Source organism: Eriocheir sinensis, chromosome 68 (genome assembly GCF_024679095.1).
Source record: "Eriocheir sinensis breed Jianghai 21 chromosome 68, ASM2467909v1, whole genome shotgun sequence".
NCBI lineage: Eukaryota > Metazoa > Arthropoda > Malacostraca > Decapoda > Varunidae > Eriocheir > Eriocheir sinensis.
In genome coordinates this window covers 5,140,984-5,167,378 of record NC_066576.1, presented here as the reverse complement: position 1 = coordinate 5,167,378, position 26,395 = coordinate 5,140,984, and the positions used below count along the sequence as shown (strand labels likewise).

General features: G+C 43.3%; 2 protein-coding genes and 1 long non-coding RNA gene across 53 annotated transcripts in view; 1 reads left to right on the top strand and 2 right to left on the bottom strand.

Annotated features, from left to right (window-relative positions):
* The window catches only part of LOC126988202 (titin-like), a 208,925-nt gene that overhangs the window by 108,273 nt on the left and 74,257 nt on the right, over positions 1–26,395 (top strand). For all 50 annotated transcript variants that reach the window (XM_050846098.1, XM_050846118.1, XM_050846140.1 and 47 more), the window contains 6 exons: positions 92–315; positions 1,183–1,260; positions 5,298–5,455; positions 6,424–6,553; positions 7,340–8,326; positions 8,934–9,017. In XM_050846098.1, the coding sequence (XP_050702055.1) occupies positions 92–315; positions 1,183–1,260; positions 5,298–5,455; positions 6,424–6,553; positions 7,340–8,326; positions 8,934–9,017 (1,661 nt within the window). The remainder of the gene's footprint in view (positions 1–91; positions 316–1,182; positions 1,261–5,297; positions 5,456–6,423; positions 6,554–7,339; positions 8,327–8,933; positions 9,018–26,395) is intronic.
* LOC126988205 (uncharacterized) lies at positions 12,829–18,469 on the bottom strand. Its single transcript, XM_050846203.1, has 8 exons — positions 17,008–18,469; positions 16,516–16,893; positions 16,327–16,407; positions 15,040–15,849; positions 14,095–14,148; positions 13,393–13,797; positions 12,988–13,284; positions 12,829–12,906 (listed from the first exon to the last, which is right to left on the bottom strand). Exons 1-8 carry the CDS (start codon positions 17,110–17,112, stop codon positions 12,856–12,858), a joined length of 2,181 nt encoding a protein of 726 aa, XP_050702160.1. The 5' UTR covers positions 17,113–18,469; the 3' UTR covers positions 12,829–12,855.
* Positions 23,905–25,884, bottom strand: LOC126988208 (uncharacterized). Of its 2 annotated transcripts, XR_007741734.1 has the most exons (4): positions 25,509–25,884; positions 24,940–24,966; positions 24,169–24,303; positions 23,905–24,033 (listed from the first exon to the last, which is right to left on the bottom strand). It is a non-coding gene; the product is annotated as an uncharacterized LOC126988208 (long non-coding RNA). The 2 variants fall into 2 exon arrangements; XR_007741736.1 differs by lacking the exons at positions 23,905–24,033; positions 24,169–24,303; positions 24,940–24,966 and adding exons at positions 24,493–24,621; positions 25,420–25,446.

The following is a 26,395-nucleotide window of genomic DNA, read 5'->3' as shown; positions in this document are numbered from 1 at the left end:
CTAATTTCATGTAGGCTAGCTGAATTAGTTATTGGTGATCTTCATTTCTCATCTGGATATAACTAAAACTACTATTATTCGCATTTTTCAGCCTGATCACCAAGGCCACTGGGTACCCGAAGCCAACCATCAAGTGGCACGTTGACAATACTCCAGTTGAGGTGACAGAGAATGTTGCTTTGGAGACTTATGAGGACGGCACATCTGTCCTCAACATTCCTCATGCTGTCCTGGATGACTGCGGGGAGTACACATGTGAGGCCCTGAACAGGAATGGTGTTGACACAACCGTCACCACTGTAGTTGTCCTCCAGGGTATGTTGATTCCCTGTCCATTGAGTCAGGTTATAAAGGAACCGACCCAAGTCATTTTGCATTTCCTGATAACAATAGAACTCTAGTTTTAAGGCCTTGGGATAAACTTTGACATTCTTCTTTAGGCCAAGTCATTAAGTAAAATATCTCCATATGCTCATCCTTTAATTGTTCACAGCATTAAATTTAAAAAAAAGGCTTGATTTTTATTTAAGATTATTAAATAATTTTGTTGGCAAACAAGGACTTGCAGCCTCTGATCTTTATTGCTTTTGTCTGATGTATTTGAATGCTATTTTCATCATGTGGACTCAGGTATGCTGATTCATTTCTGCATACCTGCTTCCCATTTTCTTCCAGGCCTTCCTGCACTGCCTTGTCTCCGTTACTCACCTGTGAACCTGTCACTGATCTTTACATCACTCTCTCAACATTCTGGACCCTAACAACAACACCGCTATTAACCCTTATATCGATATCTTAAACATTTGCATCATCTAGACATCATGTTTCATTTATCATGATAATTTATATTTTTATTCACAGGTCTTATAATGGTTTCTTCTTTATTTACTGTGATTCTTTTTTCTGTTTGCTTACAGCATTGGTGGTGGTGGAATTATTTTATTACTTACACTGAAATAGTCAGCCATAATCCAAATTCACAAATGCTTTATAATTAATCCTGGGAAATCAGTCAAATTTTGCTTTATTACGCTGCTCACATCTGACGTGCCAAATATTTTTTTGAGAAGTCCTCAATTTATTTCTTAAAGTATTTTCTATTTGCAGTTTATTTGCAGTTTTCTTTGGGTTATTGTCAGCCATCAGGTGGACTGTCCACTTACTATGTGTGTCTCTCTGCAGAACACACGGAGGAATCCAAGGCGTACCGCAAGCCAGACTGGGTGACTCGCATGGAGGACCTCAAACAGGCCATGACAGGTATTGTGGAACGATCCCGTGCACGCCGGAGGGCTGGCCAGCCCTGTCCTGCCCTGGAACCAGCATCTAGGCCTGTGTTGCAGTCCCCCCAACTTGTGTTGCAGACCTCCCAGCCTGTGTTGCAGCCTCCCCAGCCTTTATTGCAGCCCTCCCAGCCTGTTTATCAGCCCTCCCACTCTGTGTTGCAGAGTCCCCCAGTGTGTCAACCTTCCTATGCCCAGTGTTCGTCAGTGTTTGACTCCAGCTTATCCGTTGCCCAGCCTGTCCTAGCAGCAGCTCCTGTTTCAGGACAAGGAATGTGTGTGCAAAGCTCCCCTGCTGCTTCATGTGTGTCCTCCTTCCCTAGTTCACCCCTAGCCTATCAGCCTGCCAGCCAAGAGCCATGCATTTGGGTTGGGAGTGTTATAAGCACAAGTACATATCGAACAAGTATATCTGTAGACAGCCTTGAAAGACCCTCAGCCTCCATTAACTCCTGCATGAGTAGCAAAGACACCATCTCAGAGTGTGACACTGACCTTGGGTCTGAGTGCCAGAGTGACATCCCATCCACTGAACCCCAAAGTGATCGCTTGTCACAGCTTGAATTAGGAAGTTCATTGTCTTTTGGTGACCTGTCCATGGGTAGTGATTCTGTGTTTATCTCTGAAAGTGAAACCTTCAGTGAAACGCCAAGTCGACGACACAGCGACCGCACAGTTGGGTCGTCTTACTTTGCAGAGCAGGAGAATCTTGCTGCTGCCAAATTATCTTTACTGAGTCCAAATACTAAGCACGTTCACTTCAAATTTGATGGTGAGACACCATCAACTGTGTCAGAAGATGAGACTCAGACTGATTCACCAGACTATGCCAAAGCAGTGATGTCAAACTATCTCAGCTCTCATAGAAACTCAATATCTCAGGTGATTGAAGCCTTGAGCTCACTGGCCCAGGCTGATATCACGGCAGAAATAGAAATGACAATTGAGCAAAATAAGAAGCAGAAGTCACCTGAGGAGGAACTCTCTTCAGAACAAAATATCAATGCAAGTGTCTCAAAGCCAACAACAGTTAATACTGATACTCCAGAAAGTTTCACAAACCATTCATTTATCTCAGAAAGTTTAAGAACTCTAGTAACAGCATCAAATGGGTCTGCAGGAAAGAATGAAAAACAGTCTGATGGTATTACTGTCAGCACCAAAATTGATAGTTTACCTCATTTTACTGCCATTGAAAAACCTGAACCACAGATATCATTTGTAGATTTCCAAAACAACAAAGCAGATGCAAAAGGAACAATACCAGTAACAGACATAAGAGTTTCCCTCAGTAATGAAATAAGTAAATTGTCACAACTAGAGGTGAAGCCACAACTTGCCACTATAAAAATTATATCACCCCAGGCTTTGGAACCTAGTAGTGTCAAAAGTCCTGATGTAAAGATACAGAGAAAGTCAATTTTGAAGACTACAGGAAAATCCATTCCCTGCTCAGATGTCTCCAGACCAGAAAATCCTGATCAGGTGGAACACAAAGAAGGTGTGTGGCACCAGCTGACTCCCACACTTAGGAGGAAACCAATATTAAAGAAAATGGATGCCTTCATTCCTTCATCATCCTCCAAGCATCAGGACGCCCTCAGTCAGAAGGCATCCTGTAAGCAGGGTGCAACAAATGATGCGGATTCAAAGGTGCAAATAGGAAATTCAAAAGTGAATAGATATGTGGTCAAAAATAAGCCTGCAGCAGAAAAGTTTAAGACTGAATGCAACATTTCATTTTCTAAAGCTGAAAAGGAGAAAATAACATCAACAAAAGTTGCAGAAGCAGATGTGATATCATCTGTTGGTGGTGACTGTGATGGCCAGCAACAGTTTCGTGTCACCAGCACCATTAGACTGTGCTCCAGCCTGCCATCTACTCCAACTTTGTTCAGGAAGGAGCAAGTATCACCTCCAAACAAGCTTCCTTTGCTTCAGTCATTCACATCACTTGTGGAAAGTCAAAGAGAATCAAGGATTCCTAGGTTTTCTAGGTCCAGTGAGTCCACCCCAGCTTCAACACCAAAACAGGTGAGGAAGTTCTCGCCCAGTGGAGAAAGCTGTCACACAATGTCAACAGAACCTTCTTTGGACAGTCTTATTGGGACACCAGAAACACCAAAAAGGAGTGTCTGGAGTGAGCCAAGTTCTCCTTTAACAACACCACAACTTATCAGAAAAACATTTAAACAAATACATGAGAGCACCAAGATACCCATGCCAATTTACCAATATTCATCAACAGAGGAGCTTGAAGACTCCAGTCCCCAGGAATCTCCCCGGCCATCCAGAGAAAAACGGCAGAGATGTTTGGTCAGGCCTCCAAGGACAATGTCAGTTGACAGAGGGATGGATCAGTCCCACAGGAAATTCAGTGATGAGATTGTAAAACATTCAAGAGTCTCAACAAAAAGTCACCTTCCATTAGCACCCAAGATATCCAGTCCTTCAGGCAAGCCTTTAGTGACTGAACTGAGCCAAGCATCCAATCCAAGCAGTGGTAGAGGCAAAAGTCCACCTCTTGCCAAGTCTCCAACCACTACTCAAAGTTCCTCTAGATACACAAGCCCAAGGTCTTCCTTTGTGACAATCTCAAGTCCTATAACAAGTCGAAAGTCTCTGTTCAACACGACTTATGGCCCTAAAAGCATAGAGAATGTGCCAACAGTTCCTGAACGAGTTACTAGTTCACCAACCCCTGTAATGTCACAAGCTCCTGGCCCAGCACCAGGAAGGACACAAGCTCCAGCTCCAGGCAGTTGTGGCCAAGGCAGCGAGGAAGCATCAGCTTCCTCCTCTGGTGTTAAGATTTCAAAAATTTCCTGCATATCATTGTCCCCCATCACAAATCCTGTAAATGGAAATTCATTACAAAAATCATTGTTTTCCTCCAAGTGCACATCTGCTTCTGATTCAGAGCAGCGCAGCAGCTCTGTGAGTGGTGACGTAGAAAAGTCTCCCAACAGTGAAAATTTGGGGAAGGCTGATAGTCTTGAAGAATTTTTGCTGCTTGAAAATGAATGCATGGACTAGTGCCACATAAACTGAAGGTAAGTTGTGTTATGTGTTAGTTGCTTACTCCATGAGGCTGTGCATGGATAAATAAACTACTCTTAATTTTCTGTCTGAGAATTTTTTTCTGCATAAAGGAGCACTTTTGTAAATGCAGGAGCAACAAGTTAAAAATTAGAAAATGTGTATTTAAAAGTGGTGTTAGGAGCAGAAAATACAATGCATGCCATGCACCAGTGCTCATTTACACATTACTGGCACGTTGAGACGCCTGTCTCGGCCAGGAATAGCCTCACCTGGGGACGCGCTGCAAGCTTCCTTAGGTTCCCAAGTATGCAACAACTTGCAAGAGAGGATGAACAGCATAGGGAGTTCGGAGCTCACATCACAGAAAGGGACACAACCACTGTACTTCCATAGTGTGATTCCCTAATGAATACTCAATTATTAATAAATTAGATATCACTAAAAACTTTTGAACTGCCATATAAATTAAAGTTATTAACTCAATATCTGAGTGGTAAGCCAGCATAATTTACCGAATATTACACTAATCATAGTACTGAAGACCCACCTTCCACAGACTTCCCACTGGTTATGAGAAATTTCCAGCAGAAGTACCTCATTGTTTTTAACAGATAAATGATTAGGGCCAAAGGAAAGTTATTTGGTCACCTATATTGCTTTGTGCATGAGCAATAATCTTGTCATATCCGTGACCTCAGGTTTAATATAATTTTGTACAAAAATAGTATTCATATTTCATGTGTTGGGAAGTGTGAAGCCCAGCATGTAGGTTCAGATTACACTGTTGAAGGAACTGTACAAGCCTATGGCCTGCATTTCCCTCTGCCCAGACCCATGGCTGTACCTGCCCCCTACACGGAGGGGAAACTAAACATGAAACTAGAACACTGGTACTATGGCATTGAATTAGTTGCAAATTGTGATGTGGGAGTAGTTATGATATTGATAATAATGATTTTTTTGTTCAAACAGCCGAACACACCAAACCACAATTCACAGAAGAAATTGTCAACACACATGTCAAGGAAATGGAAACCATCACATTCACCACCACTTTCGCGGGTAACCCCAAGCCAGAGATCAGCTGGTACCACAACAACAAGCTCATCCGCCAGCACGCTTCCTATCAGGTATGAGAGGAAATCTAGTCTGTAGAATAATTCATTAACTGGCTCAGGACACTTTACAAAAGGAACATTATTCAGTGACAGGAGTGAATACATTCTTATCTTGTGAGTGTCATGATTAGGTTAATGATTCATGGCTGTTTCAAATACTTACTTTATGTTTTCCTGTTGGTATCTGTACTTTTTGGCTAAACATCTTTTTTACATTGTCATGGAAGAAAAAATTGTATGAGAAAAAATCATGATTTTTTTTTGCAGCTTCACATATTTTTTCTGGTTCAAGCAAGACTTGTCATGGAATCACACAGAAGAATGTGTTATAGTTTTGTGGTGCAGCACCCTGAAGTACAGAAATGTACAGAAACTTACACAATTTCACGGCAAAGATTTTGTCAGAAAGGGACATTTCCTTCAATACAAAATTGTTATAGAAAACCATGATGATAGGAGGATGTGTGATAGACAGTTTGAGAAAATGAGAATGAGGATGTGGCTAATGTGAGAGCTGATGAATGGTGATTTATAAGGCAGTGTTTATATTTTGTATAATCTAAGATCATTGTATGTTCAGACACCTTCAAAATATTGGGAAATGATGTGACCATGACAGGGTCTGGGGGCAGGAGTGACTGAATGCTACATCAGTGTGTGTCATTTTCCTCTGGCTCAAAAGCAGTTTCTCTTTCTCTTTGTTTTCTTGAATATTTTTTAGATGTCACTTTTCTTGTATGAGGAACTGGGTCTGGTGATGAGGGTGAGAATGATAATATATTGTAGGGGTGTAACATTCCACCCCAAGAACTTACTAACATAAGGAAAAGAAGACATGGATAAAGTAGCCCATTTTGCATATGTGTGGAAGTGTATGAGCACCAAGACTCTGGGTTTCATGGTACACATGTCAGGCGAAAAGTTGCAGGCTTTATAGCCATGATAAAGACATTTCTCCTGCATTGCGGTGTTTGCCTTAGATGAGAGTCCGCAACGACAAGGCAATGCTGACCGTGGTTCAGGCGCGGCCTGAGATGCGCGGCGAGTACACCTGCCGTGCCGTCAACTCTGAGGGAGAAACCTTCACCAAGGCCACGCTGGAGGTGACAGGTGAGACCCTCAAGCAGTTCTGTATCTTAATAAGAACGTCCTCTCTACACACATGGATGTGGCATACATAGATCAGAATAAGTACACATGTATGTCACATACTACCTGGATATTGAGGACAGCTATTACTTTATTATTTGAGCAGCAGAACAAGCAAGGGATATTAATGAACTTTGATTTGCATTATTGCTAATGAAAGAAGGTTCATGCTCAGAGGCTCACATGCCTTCGCTTAAAGCTTCAGCAATAACAGTAACAGCTCTACAATAAGAATTAACATGATGTTTCCATTACCTGCAGTCCAATGATTTTGATTTCCATAATTATTACTATTATTATTATTATTATTATTATTATTATTATTATTATTATTATTATTATTTACTATTGATATTATTCTGCTAATTATTATGCTGATCATTATTATGCTAATTATTATGCTGATAATCATTACAATGCTGATTATTATGCTGATAATTATCATTATGCTAATTATGCTGATTATTGTTTTATTATGCTAATAATTATGCTGATTATTATACTGATACAATACAACATTTTATTTCCTCTTATTTGGTACAACACAAGAGGCAATGTGCTAAGACTGCTGTCACACTCTCTGTGTCTTTGGTGCGGTGCTCTCTGGGCACCCTGGTACTTGTGTTGCCTCTTGTGTTGTGGTTTGATGCTTAACACTGACACTAAACACTGACACCAACTCTTGGCTCTCATGTAAGTACTCAGTAGGACAATAACTACAAAGAGTTTTGAATTTTTCAATCCCAGAACTGACTTTTGAAGAGAAGTTGAAGGTCGACGATGAAAGGTATGCAGCTGTACACATCCAGCACGCTGCTGAGCTAATGAGAGAAAAGGAGAGAGAACGTGCCGTCAAAATGAGACAAGAACACCATGAGGCCATAGAACGACTCAAGGTTGAAAAGCAGGAACGTTCAGTTCAGCTTGAAAAGGAGCTTGAAGAAGCAAAAAAGAAAGCCTGGAAGCCTTTGACTGAGAGAAAAGAAGTCAAGGTTTACAAATCAGTTAAAGAACGCTGTGTAGCGGAAGTTTACTCAAACTGGAAGGCACCTATGACTCTTGAGGAACGCTACCCTGAGATACAGCCCAGTGAATTTGCTCCCAATCAGATTCCTGGTGTGAAATGCTTTGTGAAGGTTTCTGAGACTTCAGTTAAAGGTGAAGAGGTTGTCAAGGAAATAGCTCCTCAGTTCTTTGAGGATCAGCAAGTTATTACTGAGCTGGCCAGAATTCACACATTGCTGAAGAGCAGCATTAAGGTCAGTGAAATATGGTCAATGTTCAGGGCTGGTGAGTTCAAGTCTCTCCTGCAACCTAAGATTCAACCTGCACTAGTTAAAATTTGTGAGCACATTGGGCACCATAGAAATGTCTCCATTGTTTTGGCCCAAGAAACCCAGGAGCAGGCCAAGAAGCACCCTGTTGGCCTCAAGGCTTTCTTACGTATGGTGAAGCACGCCAAGAACATTAAACCAGATGCACTGTTCAAGGAGATTGTCCCAAGAGAGATGGGCATGTTCTCCTCCACCACTCAGGAGCTTACCAAGGTGTCTCAGATGCTAAACCAAGGCATTGAAACAGAAGAGATCATTGCTTGCTGTGAGGCTGGGAAGCTCCCTGCCCTGAAGAAGCCAGAGACTCAGCAGCCACTCATCAACATGGTGGAGAAGCATGGCCACTCAGTCATGGTTGCTCAGGTGTTAGTTGAGGAAGCTTACCGAGAAGCAAAATATGGTAAGCCCCGACCCCCATGTTGTGTTGTGAAACTTTGTCCTATCTCACTTGACTTTGCCCCAGTGCTTCCTCTTAGTAGAGCTGCAGTGTTGTGTCTAGATTATTTTGTGGTTTTCAAGATCTTAAAGGGGTACCCTGTTTTTATTATATAGCATTTGAGGCACTTAGTAACATAGTGTACCAAGCGCCATATAGGCTTTAGAAAGACGCTTGGTACACTATGTTATTAGGGGACTCATTTATATTTAAACTTAATGATTCTCCTTTCATAATTCAATGGAGATCTGAGGTTTTCTGCATTTAGGGAGTTAGCCTTAGATAGATGTTTACCTGAGGAGTTAGCCATAGATTATTTTTATGAGGTCAGGCAGATATTTTGAAGTCATATCGTTAGCAGCAAATCCATCATTTATTAGTAATAGAACCAATGCTTTGTAGTCTTATAGAAAGTCCAGTGATTATAGATGAGAATGTCAAATAGATGCATTTATTTCATTATGATGCAGTTGAGTAATTTTAGTTCATAGATGTAGATAGAGTGAGACTTGGCCCCAGCTGAGTGAGGTGTGTTAGAGGTAGAGGCTGACTGGCCTGCATGCACCCACAGAGCAAGTGACGACGGAAGAGGCCGACGAGCTGATTCATGAGGAGGAGGAAAAGAAGAAAGTCAGAGTTACGAAGGTCAAGTCAAGTAAGTCAAGGCTCAGTTCTCATTTCATGCTCTCTGTCCCGTGTCTTTCTTTTCAGCCTTTCTCTGCACTTCTCCACAGCGTCATGTTGACCCACCATGTGCTGCTTCTGGCAATGGTCTGGAAAACCTGAGCCATACCAGTAATAGGAAAATGGAACAAATGGTATTAATTGCTTTATCACTGAGATTTTGTTTATTTCAAGGTTTTAGAGATCTTCTAATCATTTGGTGTGAAGGGTTCAGTGCTTGACAACATTCCGTCTAAGTCAGAGGCATCACATTGGTGGGAGAACATATTATTTGGTGAGGGAAACTGTGAACGTTTTAACACCCAACCCTCCGTCATATTCTAAACTTTGTATGTCTTCTTTTATATCAAGGTATTGTAGTACTTATTTATTTGCAGCAGCTACATACAAATTATTAATCTGTGATAGTACATATACATTCCACACTATGTGTTACACGATGTGCATACACCCACCCCCTACCTCACTTTGTACATAGCATCTAACAATATATTATTTCATATAACAATGAGACTAATTCTTATGTGTTCTGGAAAACACCAGGTGCATATAATTTTTAATGAGAGTATCTGTGCAAGGTGAATATTGTGAAGCCATTTCATGTCTCCTGTTGTTGTAACTTGAGCTGGGGCTGCTAAACTGTAAGAAGAGAGACAGTAACATTGAGCAAGACATGACGGCAGGGCTCATGTTTGTTCAACACACATAAAGCTAGTCTCATGCTGGAATGCTGAACCTTCACCCCAGACACTCATGTGAAAACATAAACACCCGGTCACAAACACAAACACACACTGCCTAACATTGCTTATTTGATCTCTTGAAATATTTCAATTTATATTATGTTTATTTTGTTGAATTATAACTTGATTATACTGATCACTAATATATAACATTTTAACATATTCACATATATATTCATATATTAGAAAGTTAAGATTACCCAAAGATGTATTAGTTGTACACAATTTTGTTATATACATGCTTCTCACATGGTGATTAGGATTGACATGATTATATATATATATTCACCAACTCACCTGATATACCCCATGCATATGGAAACAGCTGACACTGAAAAGATAAAAGAAAAGAAAATGATAAATAGGTAATATTTACAAACATTACTCTCACTTTAACACTCAGATAGTTAACCACAAATATACATTGCACTACACTTGCTTATTGATAATATATTTGGGGTAGTTGAAACACTGTTCTTTTTCTTTAGGTAAAAACTATCACACAATTCACACCTAAAGAGATGCACACTTTACCTTTAGAGTGACAAATAAACGCACACATTCACACATATATTTCTCCAGCAGAAACAACACAACCAACTATTCATGGAGACACAAAGACAACACCCATGCACAAAGTTTTACAGCCACATGCTCAGGAGCTTACTGCTAAACCTAAAGCACATACACTTGGTGAGGATGAAAGTAAGTCAGCAGTACCAAGAAGCTCAGACACACTTCACACAACAATGGACACGAAACCAACACGACCTCAGTCTCACACAAAACCAATACATGGTGAAGAAACTGATAAACCAACACCATTCTTAAAATTCTCTAAAAGAAGGCGCATCGGTGACATCAAAATACTTTCGCCTACTCAAGCCCACAGTGAACTTGTACCAATTGTAACAAAAACACAACCAACACCTGTTCCAAGAGACACAAAGTTAGGAATGAAACCAGAAGACTCAAAACCAACACCTGTTCTAGGAGACACAAAGCTAACACCTGCTCTAGGAGACACAAAACCAACACCTGTTCCAGGAGACACAAAACCAACACCTGGTGTAGGAGACACAAAACCAACACCTGTTCCAGGAGACACAAAACCAACACCTGCTCTAGGAGACACAAAAGCAACACCTGTTCTAGGAGACACAAAACCAACACCTGCTCCAGGAGACACAAAACCAACACCTGTTCCAGGAGACACAAAACCAACACCTGGTGTAGGAGACACAAAACCAACACCTGTTCTAGGAGACACAAAACCAACACCTGTTCCAGAAGGCACAAAACTAACACCTGTTCTAGGAGACACAAAACCAACACCTGCTCCAGAAGAAACAAAACCAACACCTGTTCCAGAAGACACAAAACCAGCACCTGGTGTAGGAGACACAAAACAAACACCTGGTGTAGAAGAAACAAAACCAACACCTGTTCCAATAGACACAAAACCAACACCTGGTGTAGGAGACACAAAACCAACACCTGTTCCAGGAGACACAAAACCAACACCTGTTCCAAGAGACACAAAACAAACACCTGTTCCAGGAGACATAAAACCAACATCAGGTGTAGGAGACACAAAACCAATACCTGCTCCAGAAGACACAAAACAAACACCTGTACCAGGAGACACAAAACCAACATTAGGAGTAGGAGACACAAAACCAATACCTGCTCCAGAAAACACAAAACAAACACCTGTACCAGGAGACATAAAACCAACATCAGGTGTAGGAGACACAAAACCAATACCTGCTCCAGAAGACACAAAACAAACACCTTTACCAGGAGACATAAAACCAACATCAGGTGTAGGAGACACAAAACCAAAACCTGCTCCAGAAGACACAAAACAAACACCTGTACCAGGAGACATAAAACCAACAGCAGGTGTAGGAGACACAAAACCAAAACCTGCTCCAGGAGACACAAAACCAACACCTGTTCCAGGAGACACAAAACCAACACCTGTTCCAGGAGACACAAAACCAACATCAGGAGTAGGAGACACAAAACCAACACCAGTTCCAGGAGACACAAAACCAACACCTGTTCCAGGAGACACAAAACAAACACTTGTTCCAGAAGACACAAAACCAACACCTGTTCCAGGAGACACAAAACCAACACCAGGTGTAGGAGACACAAAACCAACACCTGCTCCAAGACACACAAAACCAACACCAGGTGTAGGAGACACAAAACCAACACCTGCTCCAGGAGACACAAAACCAATACTTGGTATAGGAGACACAAAACCAACACCTGCTCTGGGAGACACAAAACCAACACCTGCTCCAGGAGACACAAAACCAATACTTGGTATAGGAGACACAAAACCAACACCTGCTCCAAGACACACAAAACCAACACCTGCTCCAGGAGACACAAAACCAACACCAGGTGTAGGAGACACAAAACCAACACCTGCTCCAGGAGACACAAAACCAACACCAGGTGTAGGAGACACAAAACCAACACCTGCTCCAGGAGACACAAAACCAACACCTGCTCCAGGAGACACAAAACCAACACCTGCTCCAGGAGACACAAAACCAACACCTGCTCCAGGAGACACAAAACCAACACCAGGTGTAGGAGACACAAAACCAACACCTGCTCCAGGAGACACAAAACCAACACCAGGTGTAGGAGATACAAAACCAACACCTGCTCCAGGAGACACAAAACCAACACCAGGTGTAGGAGACACAAAACCAATACCTGCTCCAGGAGACACAAAACCAACACCAGGTGTAGGAGATACAAAACCAACACCTGCTCCAGGAGACACAAAACCAACACCTGCTCCAGGAGACACAAAACCAACACCTGCTCCAGGAGACACAAAACCAACACCTGATGTAGGAGACACAAAACCAACACCTGCTCCAGGAGACACAAAACCAACACCTGATGTAGGAGACACAAAACCAACACCTGCTCCAGGAAACACAAAACCAACACCTGCTATAGGAGACACAAAACCAACACCTTCTCCAGGAGACACAAAACCAACACCTGCTCCAGGAGATACAAAACCAACACCTGCTATAGGAGACACAAAACCAACACCTGCTCCAGGAGACACAAAACCAACACCTGCTCCTGGAGACACAAAACCAACACCTGCTCTAGGAGATACAAAACCAACACCTGCTCCTGGAGACACAAAACCAACACCTGCTCCAGGAGACACAAAACCAACACCTGCTCCTGGAGACACAAAACCAACACCTGCTCCTGGAGACACAAAACCAACACCTGCTCCTGGAGACACAAAACCAACACCTGCTCCAGGAGACACAAAACCAACACCTGCTCCAGGAGATACAAAACCAACACCTGCTCCAGGAGACACAAAACCAACACCTGCTCTAGGAGATACAAAACCAACACCTGCTCCGGGAGACACAAAACCAACACCTTCTCTAGAAGACACAAAATCAACACCTGCTCTAGAAGACACAAAACCAACACCTGCTCTAGAAGACACAAAACCAACACCTTCTCTAGAAGACACAAAACCAACACCTGCTCCGGGAGACACAAAACCAACACCTGCTCTAGAAGACACAAAACCAACACCTTCTCCTGGAGACACAAAACCAACACCTGCTCCAGGAGATATAAAACCAACACCAGGTGTAGGAGACACAAAACCAACACCTGCCCTAGGAGACACAAAACCAACACCTGCTCCTGGAGACACAAAACCAACACCAAGTGTAGGAGACACAAAACCAACACCTGCTCTTGGAGACACAAAAGCAGTGCCTGGTGTAGGAGACACAAAACCAACACCTGCTCTTGGAGACACAAAAGCAATGCCTGGTGTAGGAGACACAAAACCAACACCTTCTCTAGAAGACACAAAACTAACACCTTCTTCAGGAGACACAAAACCAACACCTTCTCCAGGAGACACAAAATCAACACCTTCTCCAGGAGACACAAAACCAACACCTTCTCCAGGAGACACAAAACCAACACCTTCTCTAAAAGACACAAAACCAACACCTTCTCCAGGAGACACAAAAACAATACCTTCTCTAGAAGACACAAAACCAACACCTTCTCCAGGTGACACAAAACCAACACCTTCTCCAGGAGACACAAAACCAACACCTTCTCTCGAAGACACAAAACCAACACCTTCTCCAGGTGACACAAAACCAACACCTGCTCCAGGAGACACAAAACCAACACCTGCTCTCGAAGACACAAAACCAACACCTTCTCCAGGTGACACAAAACCAACACCTTCTCCAGGAGACACAAAACCAACACCTTCTCCAGGAGACACAAAACCAACACCTGCTCCAGGAGACACAAAACCAACACCTGTTCTAGAAGACACAAAACCAACACCTTCTCCAGGAGACACAAAACCAACACCTGCTCTGGGAGACACAAAACCAACACCTGCTCTGGGAGACACAAAACCAACACCTTCTCCAGGAGACACAAAACCAACACTTGGTGTAGGAGACACAAAGCCAACACCTGCTCCAGGAGACACAAAACCAACACCAGGTGTAGGAGACACAAAACCAACACCTGCTCCAGGAGACACAAAACCAACACCAGGTGTAGGAGACACAAAGCCAACACCTGCTCCAGGAGACACAAAACCAACACCTGCTCCAGGAGACACAAAAGCAACACCTTCTCCGGGAGACACAAAACCAACACCTTCTCTAGAAGACACAAAACCAACACCTGCTCCAGGAGACACAAAACCAACACCTTCTCTAGAAGACACAAAACCAACACCTTCTCCGGGAGACACAAAACCAACACCTTCTCCAGGAGACACAAAACCAACACCTTTTCCAGGAGACACAAAACCAACACCTTCTCCGGGAGACACAAAACCAACACCTTCTCTAGAAGACACAAAACCAACACCTGCTCCAGGAGACACAAAACCAACACCTTCTCTAGAAGACACAAAACCAACACCTGCTCCAGGAGACACAAAACCAACACCTTCTCCAGAAGACACAAAACCAACACCTTCTCCGGGAGACACAAAACCAACACCTTCTCCAGGAGACACAAAACCAACACCTTCTCCAGGAGACACAAAACCAACACCTTCTCCGGGAGACACAAAACCAACACCTTCTCCAGGAGACACAAAACCAACACCTGCTCTAGGAGACACAAAACCAACACCTTCTCCGGGAGACACAAAACCAACACCTTCTCCGGGAGACACAAAACCAACACCTTCTCCAGGAGACACAAAACCAACACCTGCTCTAGGAGACACAAAACCAACACCTTCTCTAGAAGACACAAAACCAACACCTGCTCTAGAAGACACAAAACCAACACCTTCTCCGGGAGACACAAAACCAACACCTTCTCCGGGAGACACAAAACCAACACCTTCTCCGGGAGACACAAAACCAACACCTTCTCCAGGAGACACAAAACCAACACCTTCTCCAGGAGACACAAAACCAACACCTTCTCTAGAAGACACAAAACCAACACCTTCTCTAGGAGACACAAAACCAACACCTTCTCCAGGAGACACAAAACCAACACCTTCTCCAGGAGACACAAAACCAACACCTTCTCTAGGAGACACAAAACCAACACCTTCTCCAGGAGACACAAAACCAACACCTTCTCCGGGAGACACAAAACCAACACCTTCTCCAGGAGACACAAAACCAACACCTTCTCCGGGAGACACAAAACCAACACCTTCTCTAGAAGACACAAAACCAACACCTGCTCTAGAAGACACAAAACCAACACCTTCTCCAGGAGACACAAAACCAACAACTTCTCCGGGAGACACAAAACCAACACCTTCTCTAGAAGACACAAAACCAACACCTTCTCCGAGAGACACAAAACCAACACCTTCTCTAGAAGACACAAAACCAACACCTTCTCCAGGAGACACAAAACCAACACCTTCTCTAGAAGACACAAAACCAACACCTTCTCCAGGAGACACAAAACCAACACCTTCTCCAGGAGACACAAAACCAACACCTTCTCTAGAAGACACAAAACCAACACCTTCTCTAGAAGACACAAAACCAACACCTTCTCCAGGAGACACAAAACCAACACCTTCTCTAGAAGACACAAAACCAACACCTTCTCTAGAAGACACAAAACCAACACCTGCTCCAGGAGACACAAAACCAACACCTTCTCCTGGAGACACAAAACCAACACCTTCTCCAGGAGACACAAAACCAACACCTTCTCCGAGAGACACAAAACCAACACCCGCTCTAGAAGACACAAAACCAATAGAAGACACAAAACCAACACCTTCTCTAGAAGACACAAAACCAACACCTGCTCTAAAAGACACAAAACCAACACCTTCTCCAGGAGACACAAAACCAACACCTTCTCCAGGAGACACAAAACCAACACCTGCTCTAAAAGACACAAAACCAACACCTTCTCCAGGAGACACAAAACCAACACCTTCTCCAGGAGACACAAAACCAACACCTTCTCCAGGAGACACAAAACCAACACCTGCTCCAGGAGACACAAAACCAACACCTTCTCCAGGAGACACAAAACCAACACCTGCTCTGGGAGACACAAAACCAACACCTTCTCTAGAAGACACAAAACCAACACCTGCTCCAGGAGACACAAAACCAACACCTTCTCCAGGAGACACAAAACCAACACCTGCTCTGGGAGACACAAAACCCACACCTGCTCTGGGAGACACAAAACTAACATCTTCTCCAGGAGACACAAAACCAACACCTTCTCCAGGAGACACAAAACCAACACCTTCTCCAGGAGACACAAAACCAACACCTTCTCCAGGAGACACAAAACCAACACCTTCTCCAGGAGACACAAAACCAACACCTGCTCTGGGAGACACAAAACCAACACCTTCTCCAGGAGACACAAAACCAACACCTTCTCCAGGAGACACAAAACCAACACCTTCTCTAGGAGACACAAAACCAACACCTTCTCCAGGAGACACAAAACCAACACCTTCTCCAGGAGACACAAAACCAACACCTTCTCCAGGAGACACAAAACCAACACCTTCTCCAGGAGGCACAAAACCAACACCTTCTCCGGGAGACACAAAACCAACACCTTCTCCGTCTCCGGGAGACACAAAACCAACACCTTCTCCGGGAGACACAAAACCAACACCTTCTCCAGGAGACACAAAACCAACACCTTCTCTAGGAGACACAAAACCAACACCTTCTCTAGGAGACACAAAAGCAACACCTTCTCTAGGAGACACAAAACCAACACCTTCTCTAGGAGACACAAAACCATCACCTCTAGGAGACACAAAATTAACACCAGTCCTAGGAGACACAAAGGCAAGCCATCTCTTTGAAGACACAAAAGGAACACAATTTACACATTTTGCTGTCGAATCACAACATGAAATATCCACATTAGAAGAAAAATTAGCATCAATATTTGTTATTGAGAAACCCTCTTTACATACACATCATTTAGCGTCAACACCAAAATCAGAGCAGGAAGAGGAAACCGTGAAACAGAAGCCCAAAACAAAGAAGAGGGTAACTAAGTATGGGGAAGTCACTGAACATGATTTTGAGTCTCCCATAGCTGTACATGCAAAGGTGACAACCCACATAGAAGAGACAAAGGCACAGGTTTTTGAGACACAGACACCTACATTGTACAGGCCAGAAACACTCTGCACAGAAAGACTAACAGTTTTTCCACTTGAAGACAAACGTACACCAATAACAATTCAGGATGAAACAACATCAGAGGACAAAGAGACAACCACACTTAAAGACAGACCCAAAAGACAGTTACCTCTCAAAGAACATGTAGAAGGTGTCACTGAGGAGGATTCTCAGTCTGCTTACTTAGAACAAACAACCACATTCGGTCAGGTAGCTGAAATCAGAGAAACATTTACATCATTTGTAGCCTTTACCTCTGATGAATCCACATGGGACACTCAGAGACCAGAGCATACACAAACACCACATGAGGAAAAACTAACACCATCTCTGAAAGACTCTGAATCACCAGCAGAGCAAGACAAAGATACACAACACATTACACTCATATCAGTTGACGATGGAACGCTTTCAATTGAGGACAAGCCAACACAACGTTTTAAAGAACCTACACCAGTAACAGAGGAAGATATCAGCACACTTAAACCAAGACAAAAAACAAAGAAACAGATAGTTTGGCACACAGAAGATTTCACTGAGGAGCAGATCTTTGAGAGTCCAGTAGTAGAGTTCACTGAAACAATAATTACACAAACTGAAACCGAAGAACAGGCAGTAGAAACACCAAGATCAGTCCCCATAGAACTAGAAGCAGAGTCAGATGATGACCAAATAACACCAAAACCAACACCCAAGGCAGAGAAGCCACACAGTAGACACATAGCTATCACACACACACAAGATGACAAAGATGAGCTGATAGATGACACAGAAACACTCGAAGTCTTGCCTGAAACTAAACTGAAAACAATTGAAGTTATGACATTTGAAAAGCCGCAGCCCACATCAACACCAACCAGAAAAATTGTCAAACGAAAACCAGATTTAGTTGAGGAAACACTACCACTTGGCAAAGAGTCAAAGCCATCGCCAAAAACAGAGGAAGACAAAAAGACGCTAACACTTAAACTCAAGGCTAAAACAAAACCAGAAAAACCTTCCACAGAACATACTCAAGTTAGTGAAGAGATTTTTGAGACTCCCAGCATTAAACAAACAGACATTACGGCTACACGAATAGAGGAAGTTAAAGGAGAAGTAGTTGAAGCTCACCCATCACGTACTCCTAAGCAACCTGTGTCAGTAAGAGCTGAGGAAAAATTAACATCTACTCATGAAGAGGAGTCAGAGCCAACACCATTAGAACAAGAGTCATTACCAGAGACGGGAAAAGACATGCCAGTTAAGCCAAAAACCAAACCAAAAGTAAAGAAAGCTCTCAGAAAAGACACACAGGTTTCTGAGGAGGTTACTGTGACTCTTCAGGATGACCATGAGATTATTAGAACCACACAGCCTAGTACGACAGATGATCAGGTACATGAAACACAACCAACACCCATTCCCGATGAGCCAAAACTAACCACACCACTAAAGGATGATCAAAAGCCAGTCACAGACGAAAAAGTCCTAACCCCTGACACATCATCCATCAGGGACAAACTAACACCAGCTCCTACACAACAAGAACCAACCCCCAAGACAAAACGAGACAAAAAGACCCCTAAATCAAAGCCAAAAGATAAACCCAAAACAAAAGACTCTATCACTGAACACACAGATCACTTAGCAGAGGATAGGGTTTCTGAGATTCCTGAGGTTGACCGGACAGAAGTTAGTGAGAGACCGTTTGAGGAGTTTGTAGACACTCAAGAAACACAACCACTTACTCCTGAAACACCTAAAGCAACATCCATTTTCGAAGAACCCACTCCAACGGCAGTCACGGAACAGCTAAAGCCAACACCAGGGACACAGGGAGATACACAAACACTGACACGCAAACCCATTACTAAGGAAGCCACAGACCAAACTACACCCACACAGCACATAGATACTCCTGACAAACCCAAGCCAAAATCTTATAAACGAATACTTACACCCTCGTCACCTAGGGAGGAATTACAGTCGACATTATTCAGGGCAAAACAAGCATTGAAACCCATAAGAGGAAAGCAGAAACCCACCCAGACACCATCCACAGGGAAGACACAGCTCACCACACCAACAAAAGATGAACCCAAGCCAACAGTGCCAATAAAAGAGACAACAGTTAGAGATGAGCCTGAACCTAGGGATGTTAAAGATAGAGAAAGGTCAATGCCAACACCAGATCTAGGGGATACAAAACAACCACCCACACCTACAGACAAACCAAAACCAGTCAGGGGTGAACAAAAACCAACACCAACACCTGTTCTAGGGGATACAAAACCACCCAGAACACCTACAGACAAACCAAAACCAGTCAGGGATGAACAAAAAACGACACCAACACCAGTTTTAAAAGATACAAAACCACCCACATCACCCATCAATAAAGCAAAACCAGTGAGCGATGAACAAAAAACAAAACCAACACCAGGTCTAGGGGATACAAAACCACCCAGAACACCTACAGACAAACCAAAACCAGTCAGGGATGAACGAAAACCAACACCAACACCAGTTTTAGAGGATACAAAACCACCCACAACACCTACAGACAAACCAAAACCAGTGAGCGATGAACAAACACCAACACCTGTTCTTGAAGACACACCTACTAAAGCAAAACCTAAACCAAGATCTAAACCAGACAGTGACCAACCAGTCTTAACACATCTAACAACTGATGATAAACCAACTTCACTTGAAACACCACTACCAACACACAAGAAACCAGAGCCAGCAGTACACACAGGGCAGGATAGTAAGACACAGAAACTGACACCCAAACCCAGAGAGAAAACCCAAACAAAGAAAACATATACAGATCACACAGAAGAGGTTACTGACAGGGAGGTTTGTGAAGTACCCGTAGTTGAAGACACAGAGATAGGTGAGGGTGAAGAAGACTTAATCACAGCACATCCATTACATATTCCAGGCACAGAGAAACAAAGGGAAACACCAACACCAGGGAAGGATGAACATGTCACACCAGTTGAAAAGACATTATCTGAGGGTGACACACTAACACTCACTCCCAAAGAGGCAGAACCAATACCTCAGATAGATGAGGACAAAGAGACTCTCAAAACCAAACCAGGACACAAACCCAAAACACACAAACCCAAAACAAAGAAAATAACTCCCGACCACAAGGAAGGAGTTGTTGCGGAGATTTCAGAAACAGTTACACAGGTTGATGAGCCCAAAGATACATTTGAAACACCACAGTTAGAAGACACATCAGTTACAGGTGAACAAAAGCCTGAACCTGTTTTAGTGAAGAAGAAACCCACACCTACTCTTGTTGAGGAAACATTAACACCACTTCCCACAGAGCCAGAACCAACACTTGAGATACAGGGAGACAAAAAGACAATTAAGTCCAAACCCAAACCCAAAACAAAGAAAACAACTCTGGAACACAAGGAAGAGGTTGTTGAGGAGATTTCAGAAACAGTTACACAGGTCGATGAGCCCAAAGATACATTTGAAACACCACAGTTAGAAGACACATTAGTTACAGACGAACAAAAGTCTGAACCTGTTTTAGTGAAGGAGAAACCCACACCTACTCTTGTTGAGGAAACATTAACACCACTTCCCACAGAGCCAGAGTCAACACATGAGACACAAGGAGACAAAAAGACATTTAAACCAAAACACAAGCCCAAAACAAAGAAAACAACTCCGGAACACAAGGAAGAGGTTGTTGAGGAGATTTCAGAGATGGTCACGCATGTTGATAAACCCATAAAAACAGATGAGTCACAGCCAACACCTACATCTGAAACACAGTTAAAAGACACATCAGTTACGGACAAACAAAAGCCTCAGCCTCGTTTAGTAAAGGAGAAACCCACACCTACTCTCACTGAGGAAACACTAACACCACTTCCCACAGAACCAGAGCCAACACATGAGATACAGGAAGACAAAAAGACATTTAAACCAAAACGCAAGCCCAAAATAAAGAAAACTGTCACAGAACACACAGAGCAGGTTACTCAAGAGGTTTATGAGACACCTAAGGTCGATCAAACACACATTTCAGCTACACGGGTAGATGACGAGCAAAAGGAACTTGAGAAACCTATTCCACACAAACCTGAGCCCAAAGAAACACCTACACCAAAATCAGTTGAGGAAGAACAGACACCAACTCTTACACCAGGTGAACACAAACCATCACCCACTTCAGCTACACAGGCAGATGAAGTTAGAGAGGAGCTCCTTGAGAAACCTATTCCACACAAACCAAAGCCCAAAGAAACACCTACACCAGAATCAGTAGAGGAAGAACAAACACTCTCTGAACACAAACCATCACCCACTTCAGCCACACAAGTAGATAAGGTCAAAAAGGAAGTCCTTGAGAAACCTATTCCACACAAACCAAAGACAAAAGAAACACCAACACCAGAATCAGTTGAGGAAGAACAGACACCAAAACTTACACCAGCTGAACACAAACCAGCACCCACTTACAAAGAACCTGAGTCAGGCAAACAGGTAGAGGAAGAAGACAGGAAAACCCCTAGACCCAAATCCAAACCCAAGAGAAGGAGAGGTATCACAGAACACACACTTGAGGGATTGGATATGGCTCCTCAGGTTGAACAGACAGAGGTTACAGCTAGGCACACTGAGGAGACTGAAGAGGGAGTCCTTGAGATGCAACCAACACCGACCACTCACACAAGGGAACAGGTACATAAACAAACACCACTTTCAGTTGAGGAGAAACCAACCTCTCCTGAAGAAACACAACCAGAGTCAGCGTCAACACCAGAACCTGAGACACACAAACCCAAAACGAAGCCAAAGATTAAGAAGATGAAACGCACTGAGGAAGATACACTAGAGGTTTTGGAGTCTGCAGAGGTAGAGGATACATACACTATTATACTGGCTGAAGAAATCATTGACAAAGCAGAACCAACGCCTAAAAAACTCACACCAGCACCTCAGGATAAACACACACCAAAACCAGTCACTGAGGAACAAAAACCAACACCAAAACCAGTTACTCTTATTGGGGAGGAAGTTTCAGAAATACCAAAGAGGATAGTAATAGATGAAACAGTTACACAGGTTGAGGAAACAATAGAGGAATTACCAGAACCACAACCAACACCCACCACTGATAAACCACAAGTAGAGGGGAAACCAACACATACTCCTGTTAGGGGAAAGCCAACACCAGTCACAGATAAGCCAAAACCCACACCTGTTACAGATCAGAAGAAACCCACACCCACATATGGTTTAGCTGAGGAAAAACTGACACCACAGACAGTCACTGATGAGCAAAAACCAACACCTGTTACAGTTGAGGAGAAACCCACACCTACACCTGTTGAGGAGAAGCCAACACCAAAGATGAAGGAAGGCAAAAAGACAGTCAAACCAAAACACAAACCCAAAACAATTTCCGGTCACAAGGATGTCACTGAGGAGGAGGAAGCTCTTGAGGGAACACTGACTGATGAAACAGTTACACAAATTGAAGAAACAGCTGCACAGATACAAGAAACACAAACAACTTTCACATCTGAGACACCAGTGCTAGATGAAAAAACACCACAAAAAACAATTACAGATGAACAAAAGCCTTCACCTGTAACTTCTGAAGACAAACCCACATCAACACATCTTTCACTTGATGACAAACCCACACATCATACTCCTGTAGACAAGAAACCCACACCAAAGACAACAAAAACAGAGGAAGACAAAAAGACACTCAAACCAAAACGCAGACCCAAAACAACTATGGCTGAGCACAGAGATGTCACTGAGGAGAGGGCTACTGAGACTCCTGAGGAAACACAGGTAGAAGAGACACTTACACAGCTTGAAGAAACAACAGAACAAATATCCGAGACACAACCAGCACTCACACCTATAAAGCTAGAACCAGAGGAGAAACCAAAACCTTCCCTTGAGGAAAAGCCAACACCAACATTAGACACAGACAAACAAAAGCCTCTGCAAAAACAAGTCGTAGATGAACAAAAACCAACACCTATTTCAGTTCAAAAGAAACCCACACACCCTGATGAGGAAGTGCCAACACCAACACCAGACACAGATAAACAAAAACAAACACTTCTTTCTGTTGAGGATAAACCCACACCTACTCTTGTAGAAGAAAAACCAACAACACCAATCGAAAAACAACTAAAACCAACACCAAAACCAGTTACAGATGAAGAGCAGCCTACACCTCCTACTGTAGAGGACATACCCACACCTACTCCTGTTGAGGAAAAGCCAACACCCAGGGAGCCAAAGCCAACACATAGAACAGAGGAAGACAAAAAGTCAGTCAAACCAAAACGCAAACCCAAAACAAAGAAAACAATCCCCAAACATGAGGATGTCTCTGAGGAGAAAGTTCCTGAAGCTCCTAAGGAGACACTGATAGAGGTAACAGTTACACAGATTGAAGAAATAACAGAACAAATAACAGATATGCAACCAACACTCACACCTGAAAAAACAATACCACCTACCCCTGTTGAGGAGAAACCCACACCTACCCCTGTTGAGGAGAAACCCACACCTACTCCTGTTGAGGAGAAACCCACACCTACTCCTGTTGAGGAGAAACCCACACCTACTCCTGTTGAGGAGAAACCCACACCTACACCTGTTGAGGAGAAACCCACACCTACTCCTGTTGAGGAGAAACCCACACCAACACCTGTTGAGGAGAAACCCACACCAACACCTGTTGAGGAGAAACCCACACCTACACCTGTTGAGGAGAAACCCACACCAACACCTGTTGAGGAGAAACCCACACCTACACCTGTTGAGGAGAAACCCACACCAACACCTGTTGAGGAGAAACCCACACCAGCTCCCAAGGAGCCAGAGCCAACACCTAAGGCAGAGGAAGACAAAAAGACAGTCAAACCAAAGCGCAAACCCAAAACAAAGAAAACAGTTGCAGAACACACAGAGGAGAAGGCTCCAGACACCTCTCAGGTTGAGGAAACACATGTCACAATCACACAGACTGAAGAGACCACAGAGGAAATAATTGAAGCACAGCCAACACCAAAACTAGTTACAGATGAACAAAAACCCACACCTCTTACAGTTGAGGAGAAACCCACACCTACTCCTGTTGAGGAGAAACCCACACCTACTCCTGTTGAGGAGAAACCCACACCAGCTCCCAAGGAGCCAGAGCCAACACCTAAGACAGAGGAAGACAAAAAGACGGTCAAACCAAAGCGCAAACCCAAAACAAAGAAAACAGTTGCAGAACACACAGAGGAGGAGGCTTCAGACACCTCTCAGGTTGAGGAAACACATGTCACAATCACACAGACTGAAGAGACCACAGAGGAAATAATTGAAGCACAGCCAACACCAAAACTAGTTACAGATGAACAAAAACCCACACCTCTTACAGTTGAGGAAAAACCCACACCTACCCCTGTTGAGGAGAAACCCACACCTACTCCTGTTGAGGAGAAACCCACACCTACTCCTGTTGAGGAGAAACCCACACCTACTCCTGTTGAGGAGAAACCCACACCTACCCCTGTTGAGGAGAAACGTACACCAGCTCCCAAGGAGCCAGAGCGAACACCAAAGACAGAGGAAGACAAAAAGACAGTCAAACCAAAACGCAAACCCAAAACAAAGAAAACAGTTGCAGAACACACAGAGGAGGAGGCTCCAGACACCTCTCAGGTTGAGGAAACACATGTCACAATCACACAGACTGAAGAGACCACAGAGGAAATAATTGAAGCACAGCCAACACCAAAACCAGTTACAGATGAACAAAAACCCACACCTCTTACAGTTGAGGAAAAACCCACACCTACCCCTGTTGAGGAGAAACCCACACCTACTCCCGTCAAGGAGAAACCCACACCACTTACAGATGAGGAGAAACCCACACCTACCCCTGTTGAGGAGAAACCCACACCTACTCCCGTTAAGGAGAAACCCACACCACTTACAGATGAGGAGAAAAGGAGAAACCCACACCTACTCCCGTTAAGGAGAAACCCACACCACTTACAGATGAGGAGAAACCCACACCTACCCCTGTTGAGGAGAAACCCACACCTACTCCCGTTAAGGAGAAACCCATACCACTTACAGTTGAGGAGAAACCCACACCTACTCCCTTTAAGGAGAAACCCATACCACTTACAGTTGAGGAGAAACCCACACCTACTTCTGAAAAAACAACACCTGCACAAAAGCCAACACCTGTGCCAGATGAACACAAACCTTCACTTCATGAGGAAACAAAGCCAGTAATACCAGAACTCACACCAGTGGTAGAGGAAGACAAAAAGACACCAAAATCAAAACGCAAACCCAAAGTAAAGAAAACTGTCACAGAGCACACAAAGGAGGTGATGGAGGAGGAAGACATAGAAACACCTGAGCTTACACAGGCAGAGGACACAGTTACACAAATTGAAGAAATAACTGAAATTACAGAAACACAACCTGAGCCAACACCAGACACTGAGGAAGACAAAAAGACACAAAAAGCAAAACGTAAACCAAAACCAAAGAAAGATATAATTGAATACACAGAAGTCACAGAGGAGGAAGTTTCTGAAGTTTATGAAACTCCGAAGGTTGAGGAAACACATGTCACAGTTACTCAGGTAGAGGAAACAACAGAACAAACTCTTGAAACACAGCTGACACCCACCCCTGAAAAAACAAAACCAATACAAAAACCATCACCAAAACCACAAGAACCAACACCAAAACCAATTACAGATGAACAAAAACCATCGCCTCTTACAGTTGAGGAGAAACCCACACCTACTCCTGTTGAAGAAAAGCCAACACCAACACCTCCCACCAATGACTCAAAATCAACACCAAAGCCAGTTAAAGATAAACAAAAA

What these genes read in the sequence shown, in the direction of transcription:
- LOC126988205 (XM_050846203.1), bottom strand. Translation starts at nt 17,112, where the DNA reads ATGGTTTTGTGTCTCCTAGAGAAGGTGTTGGTTTTGTGTCTCCTAGAG. An exon ending in TTTTGTGTCTCCTGGAGAAG is followed by an intron (nt 14,149 to 15,039) that starts GTGTTGGTTTTG and finishes CTTCTAGAACAG; the next exon opens with GTGTTGGTTTTGTGTCTCCT. An exon ending in TTTTGTGTCTCCTGGAGAAG is followed by an intron (nt 13,798 to 14,094) that starts GTGTTGGTTTTG and finishes CTTTTAGAGAAG; the next exon opens with GTGTTGGTTTTGTGTCTCCT.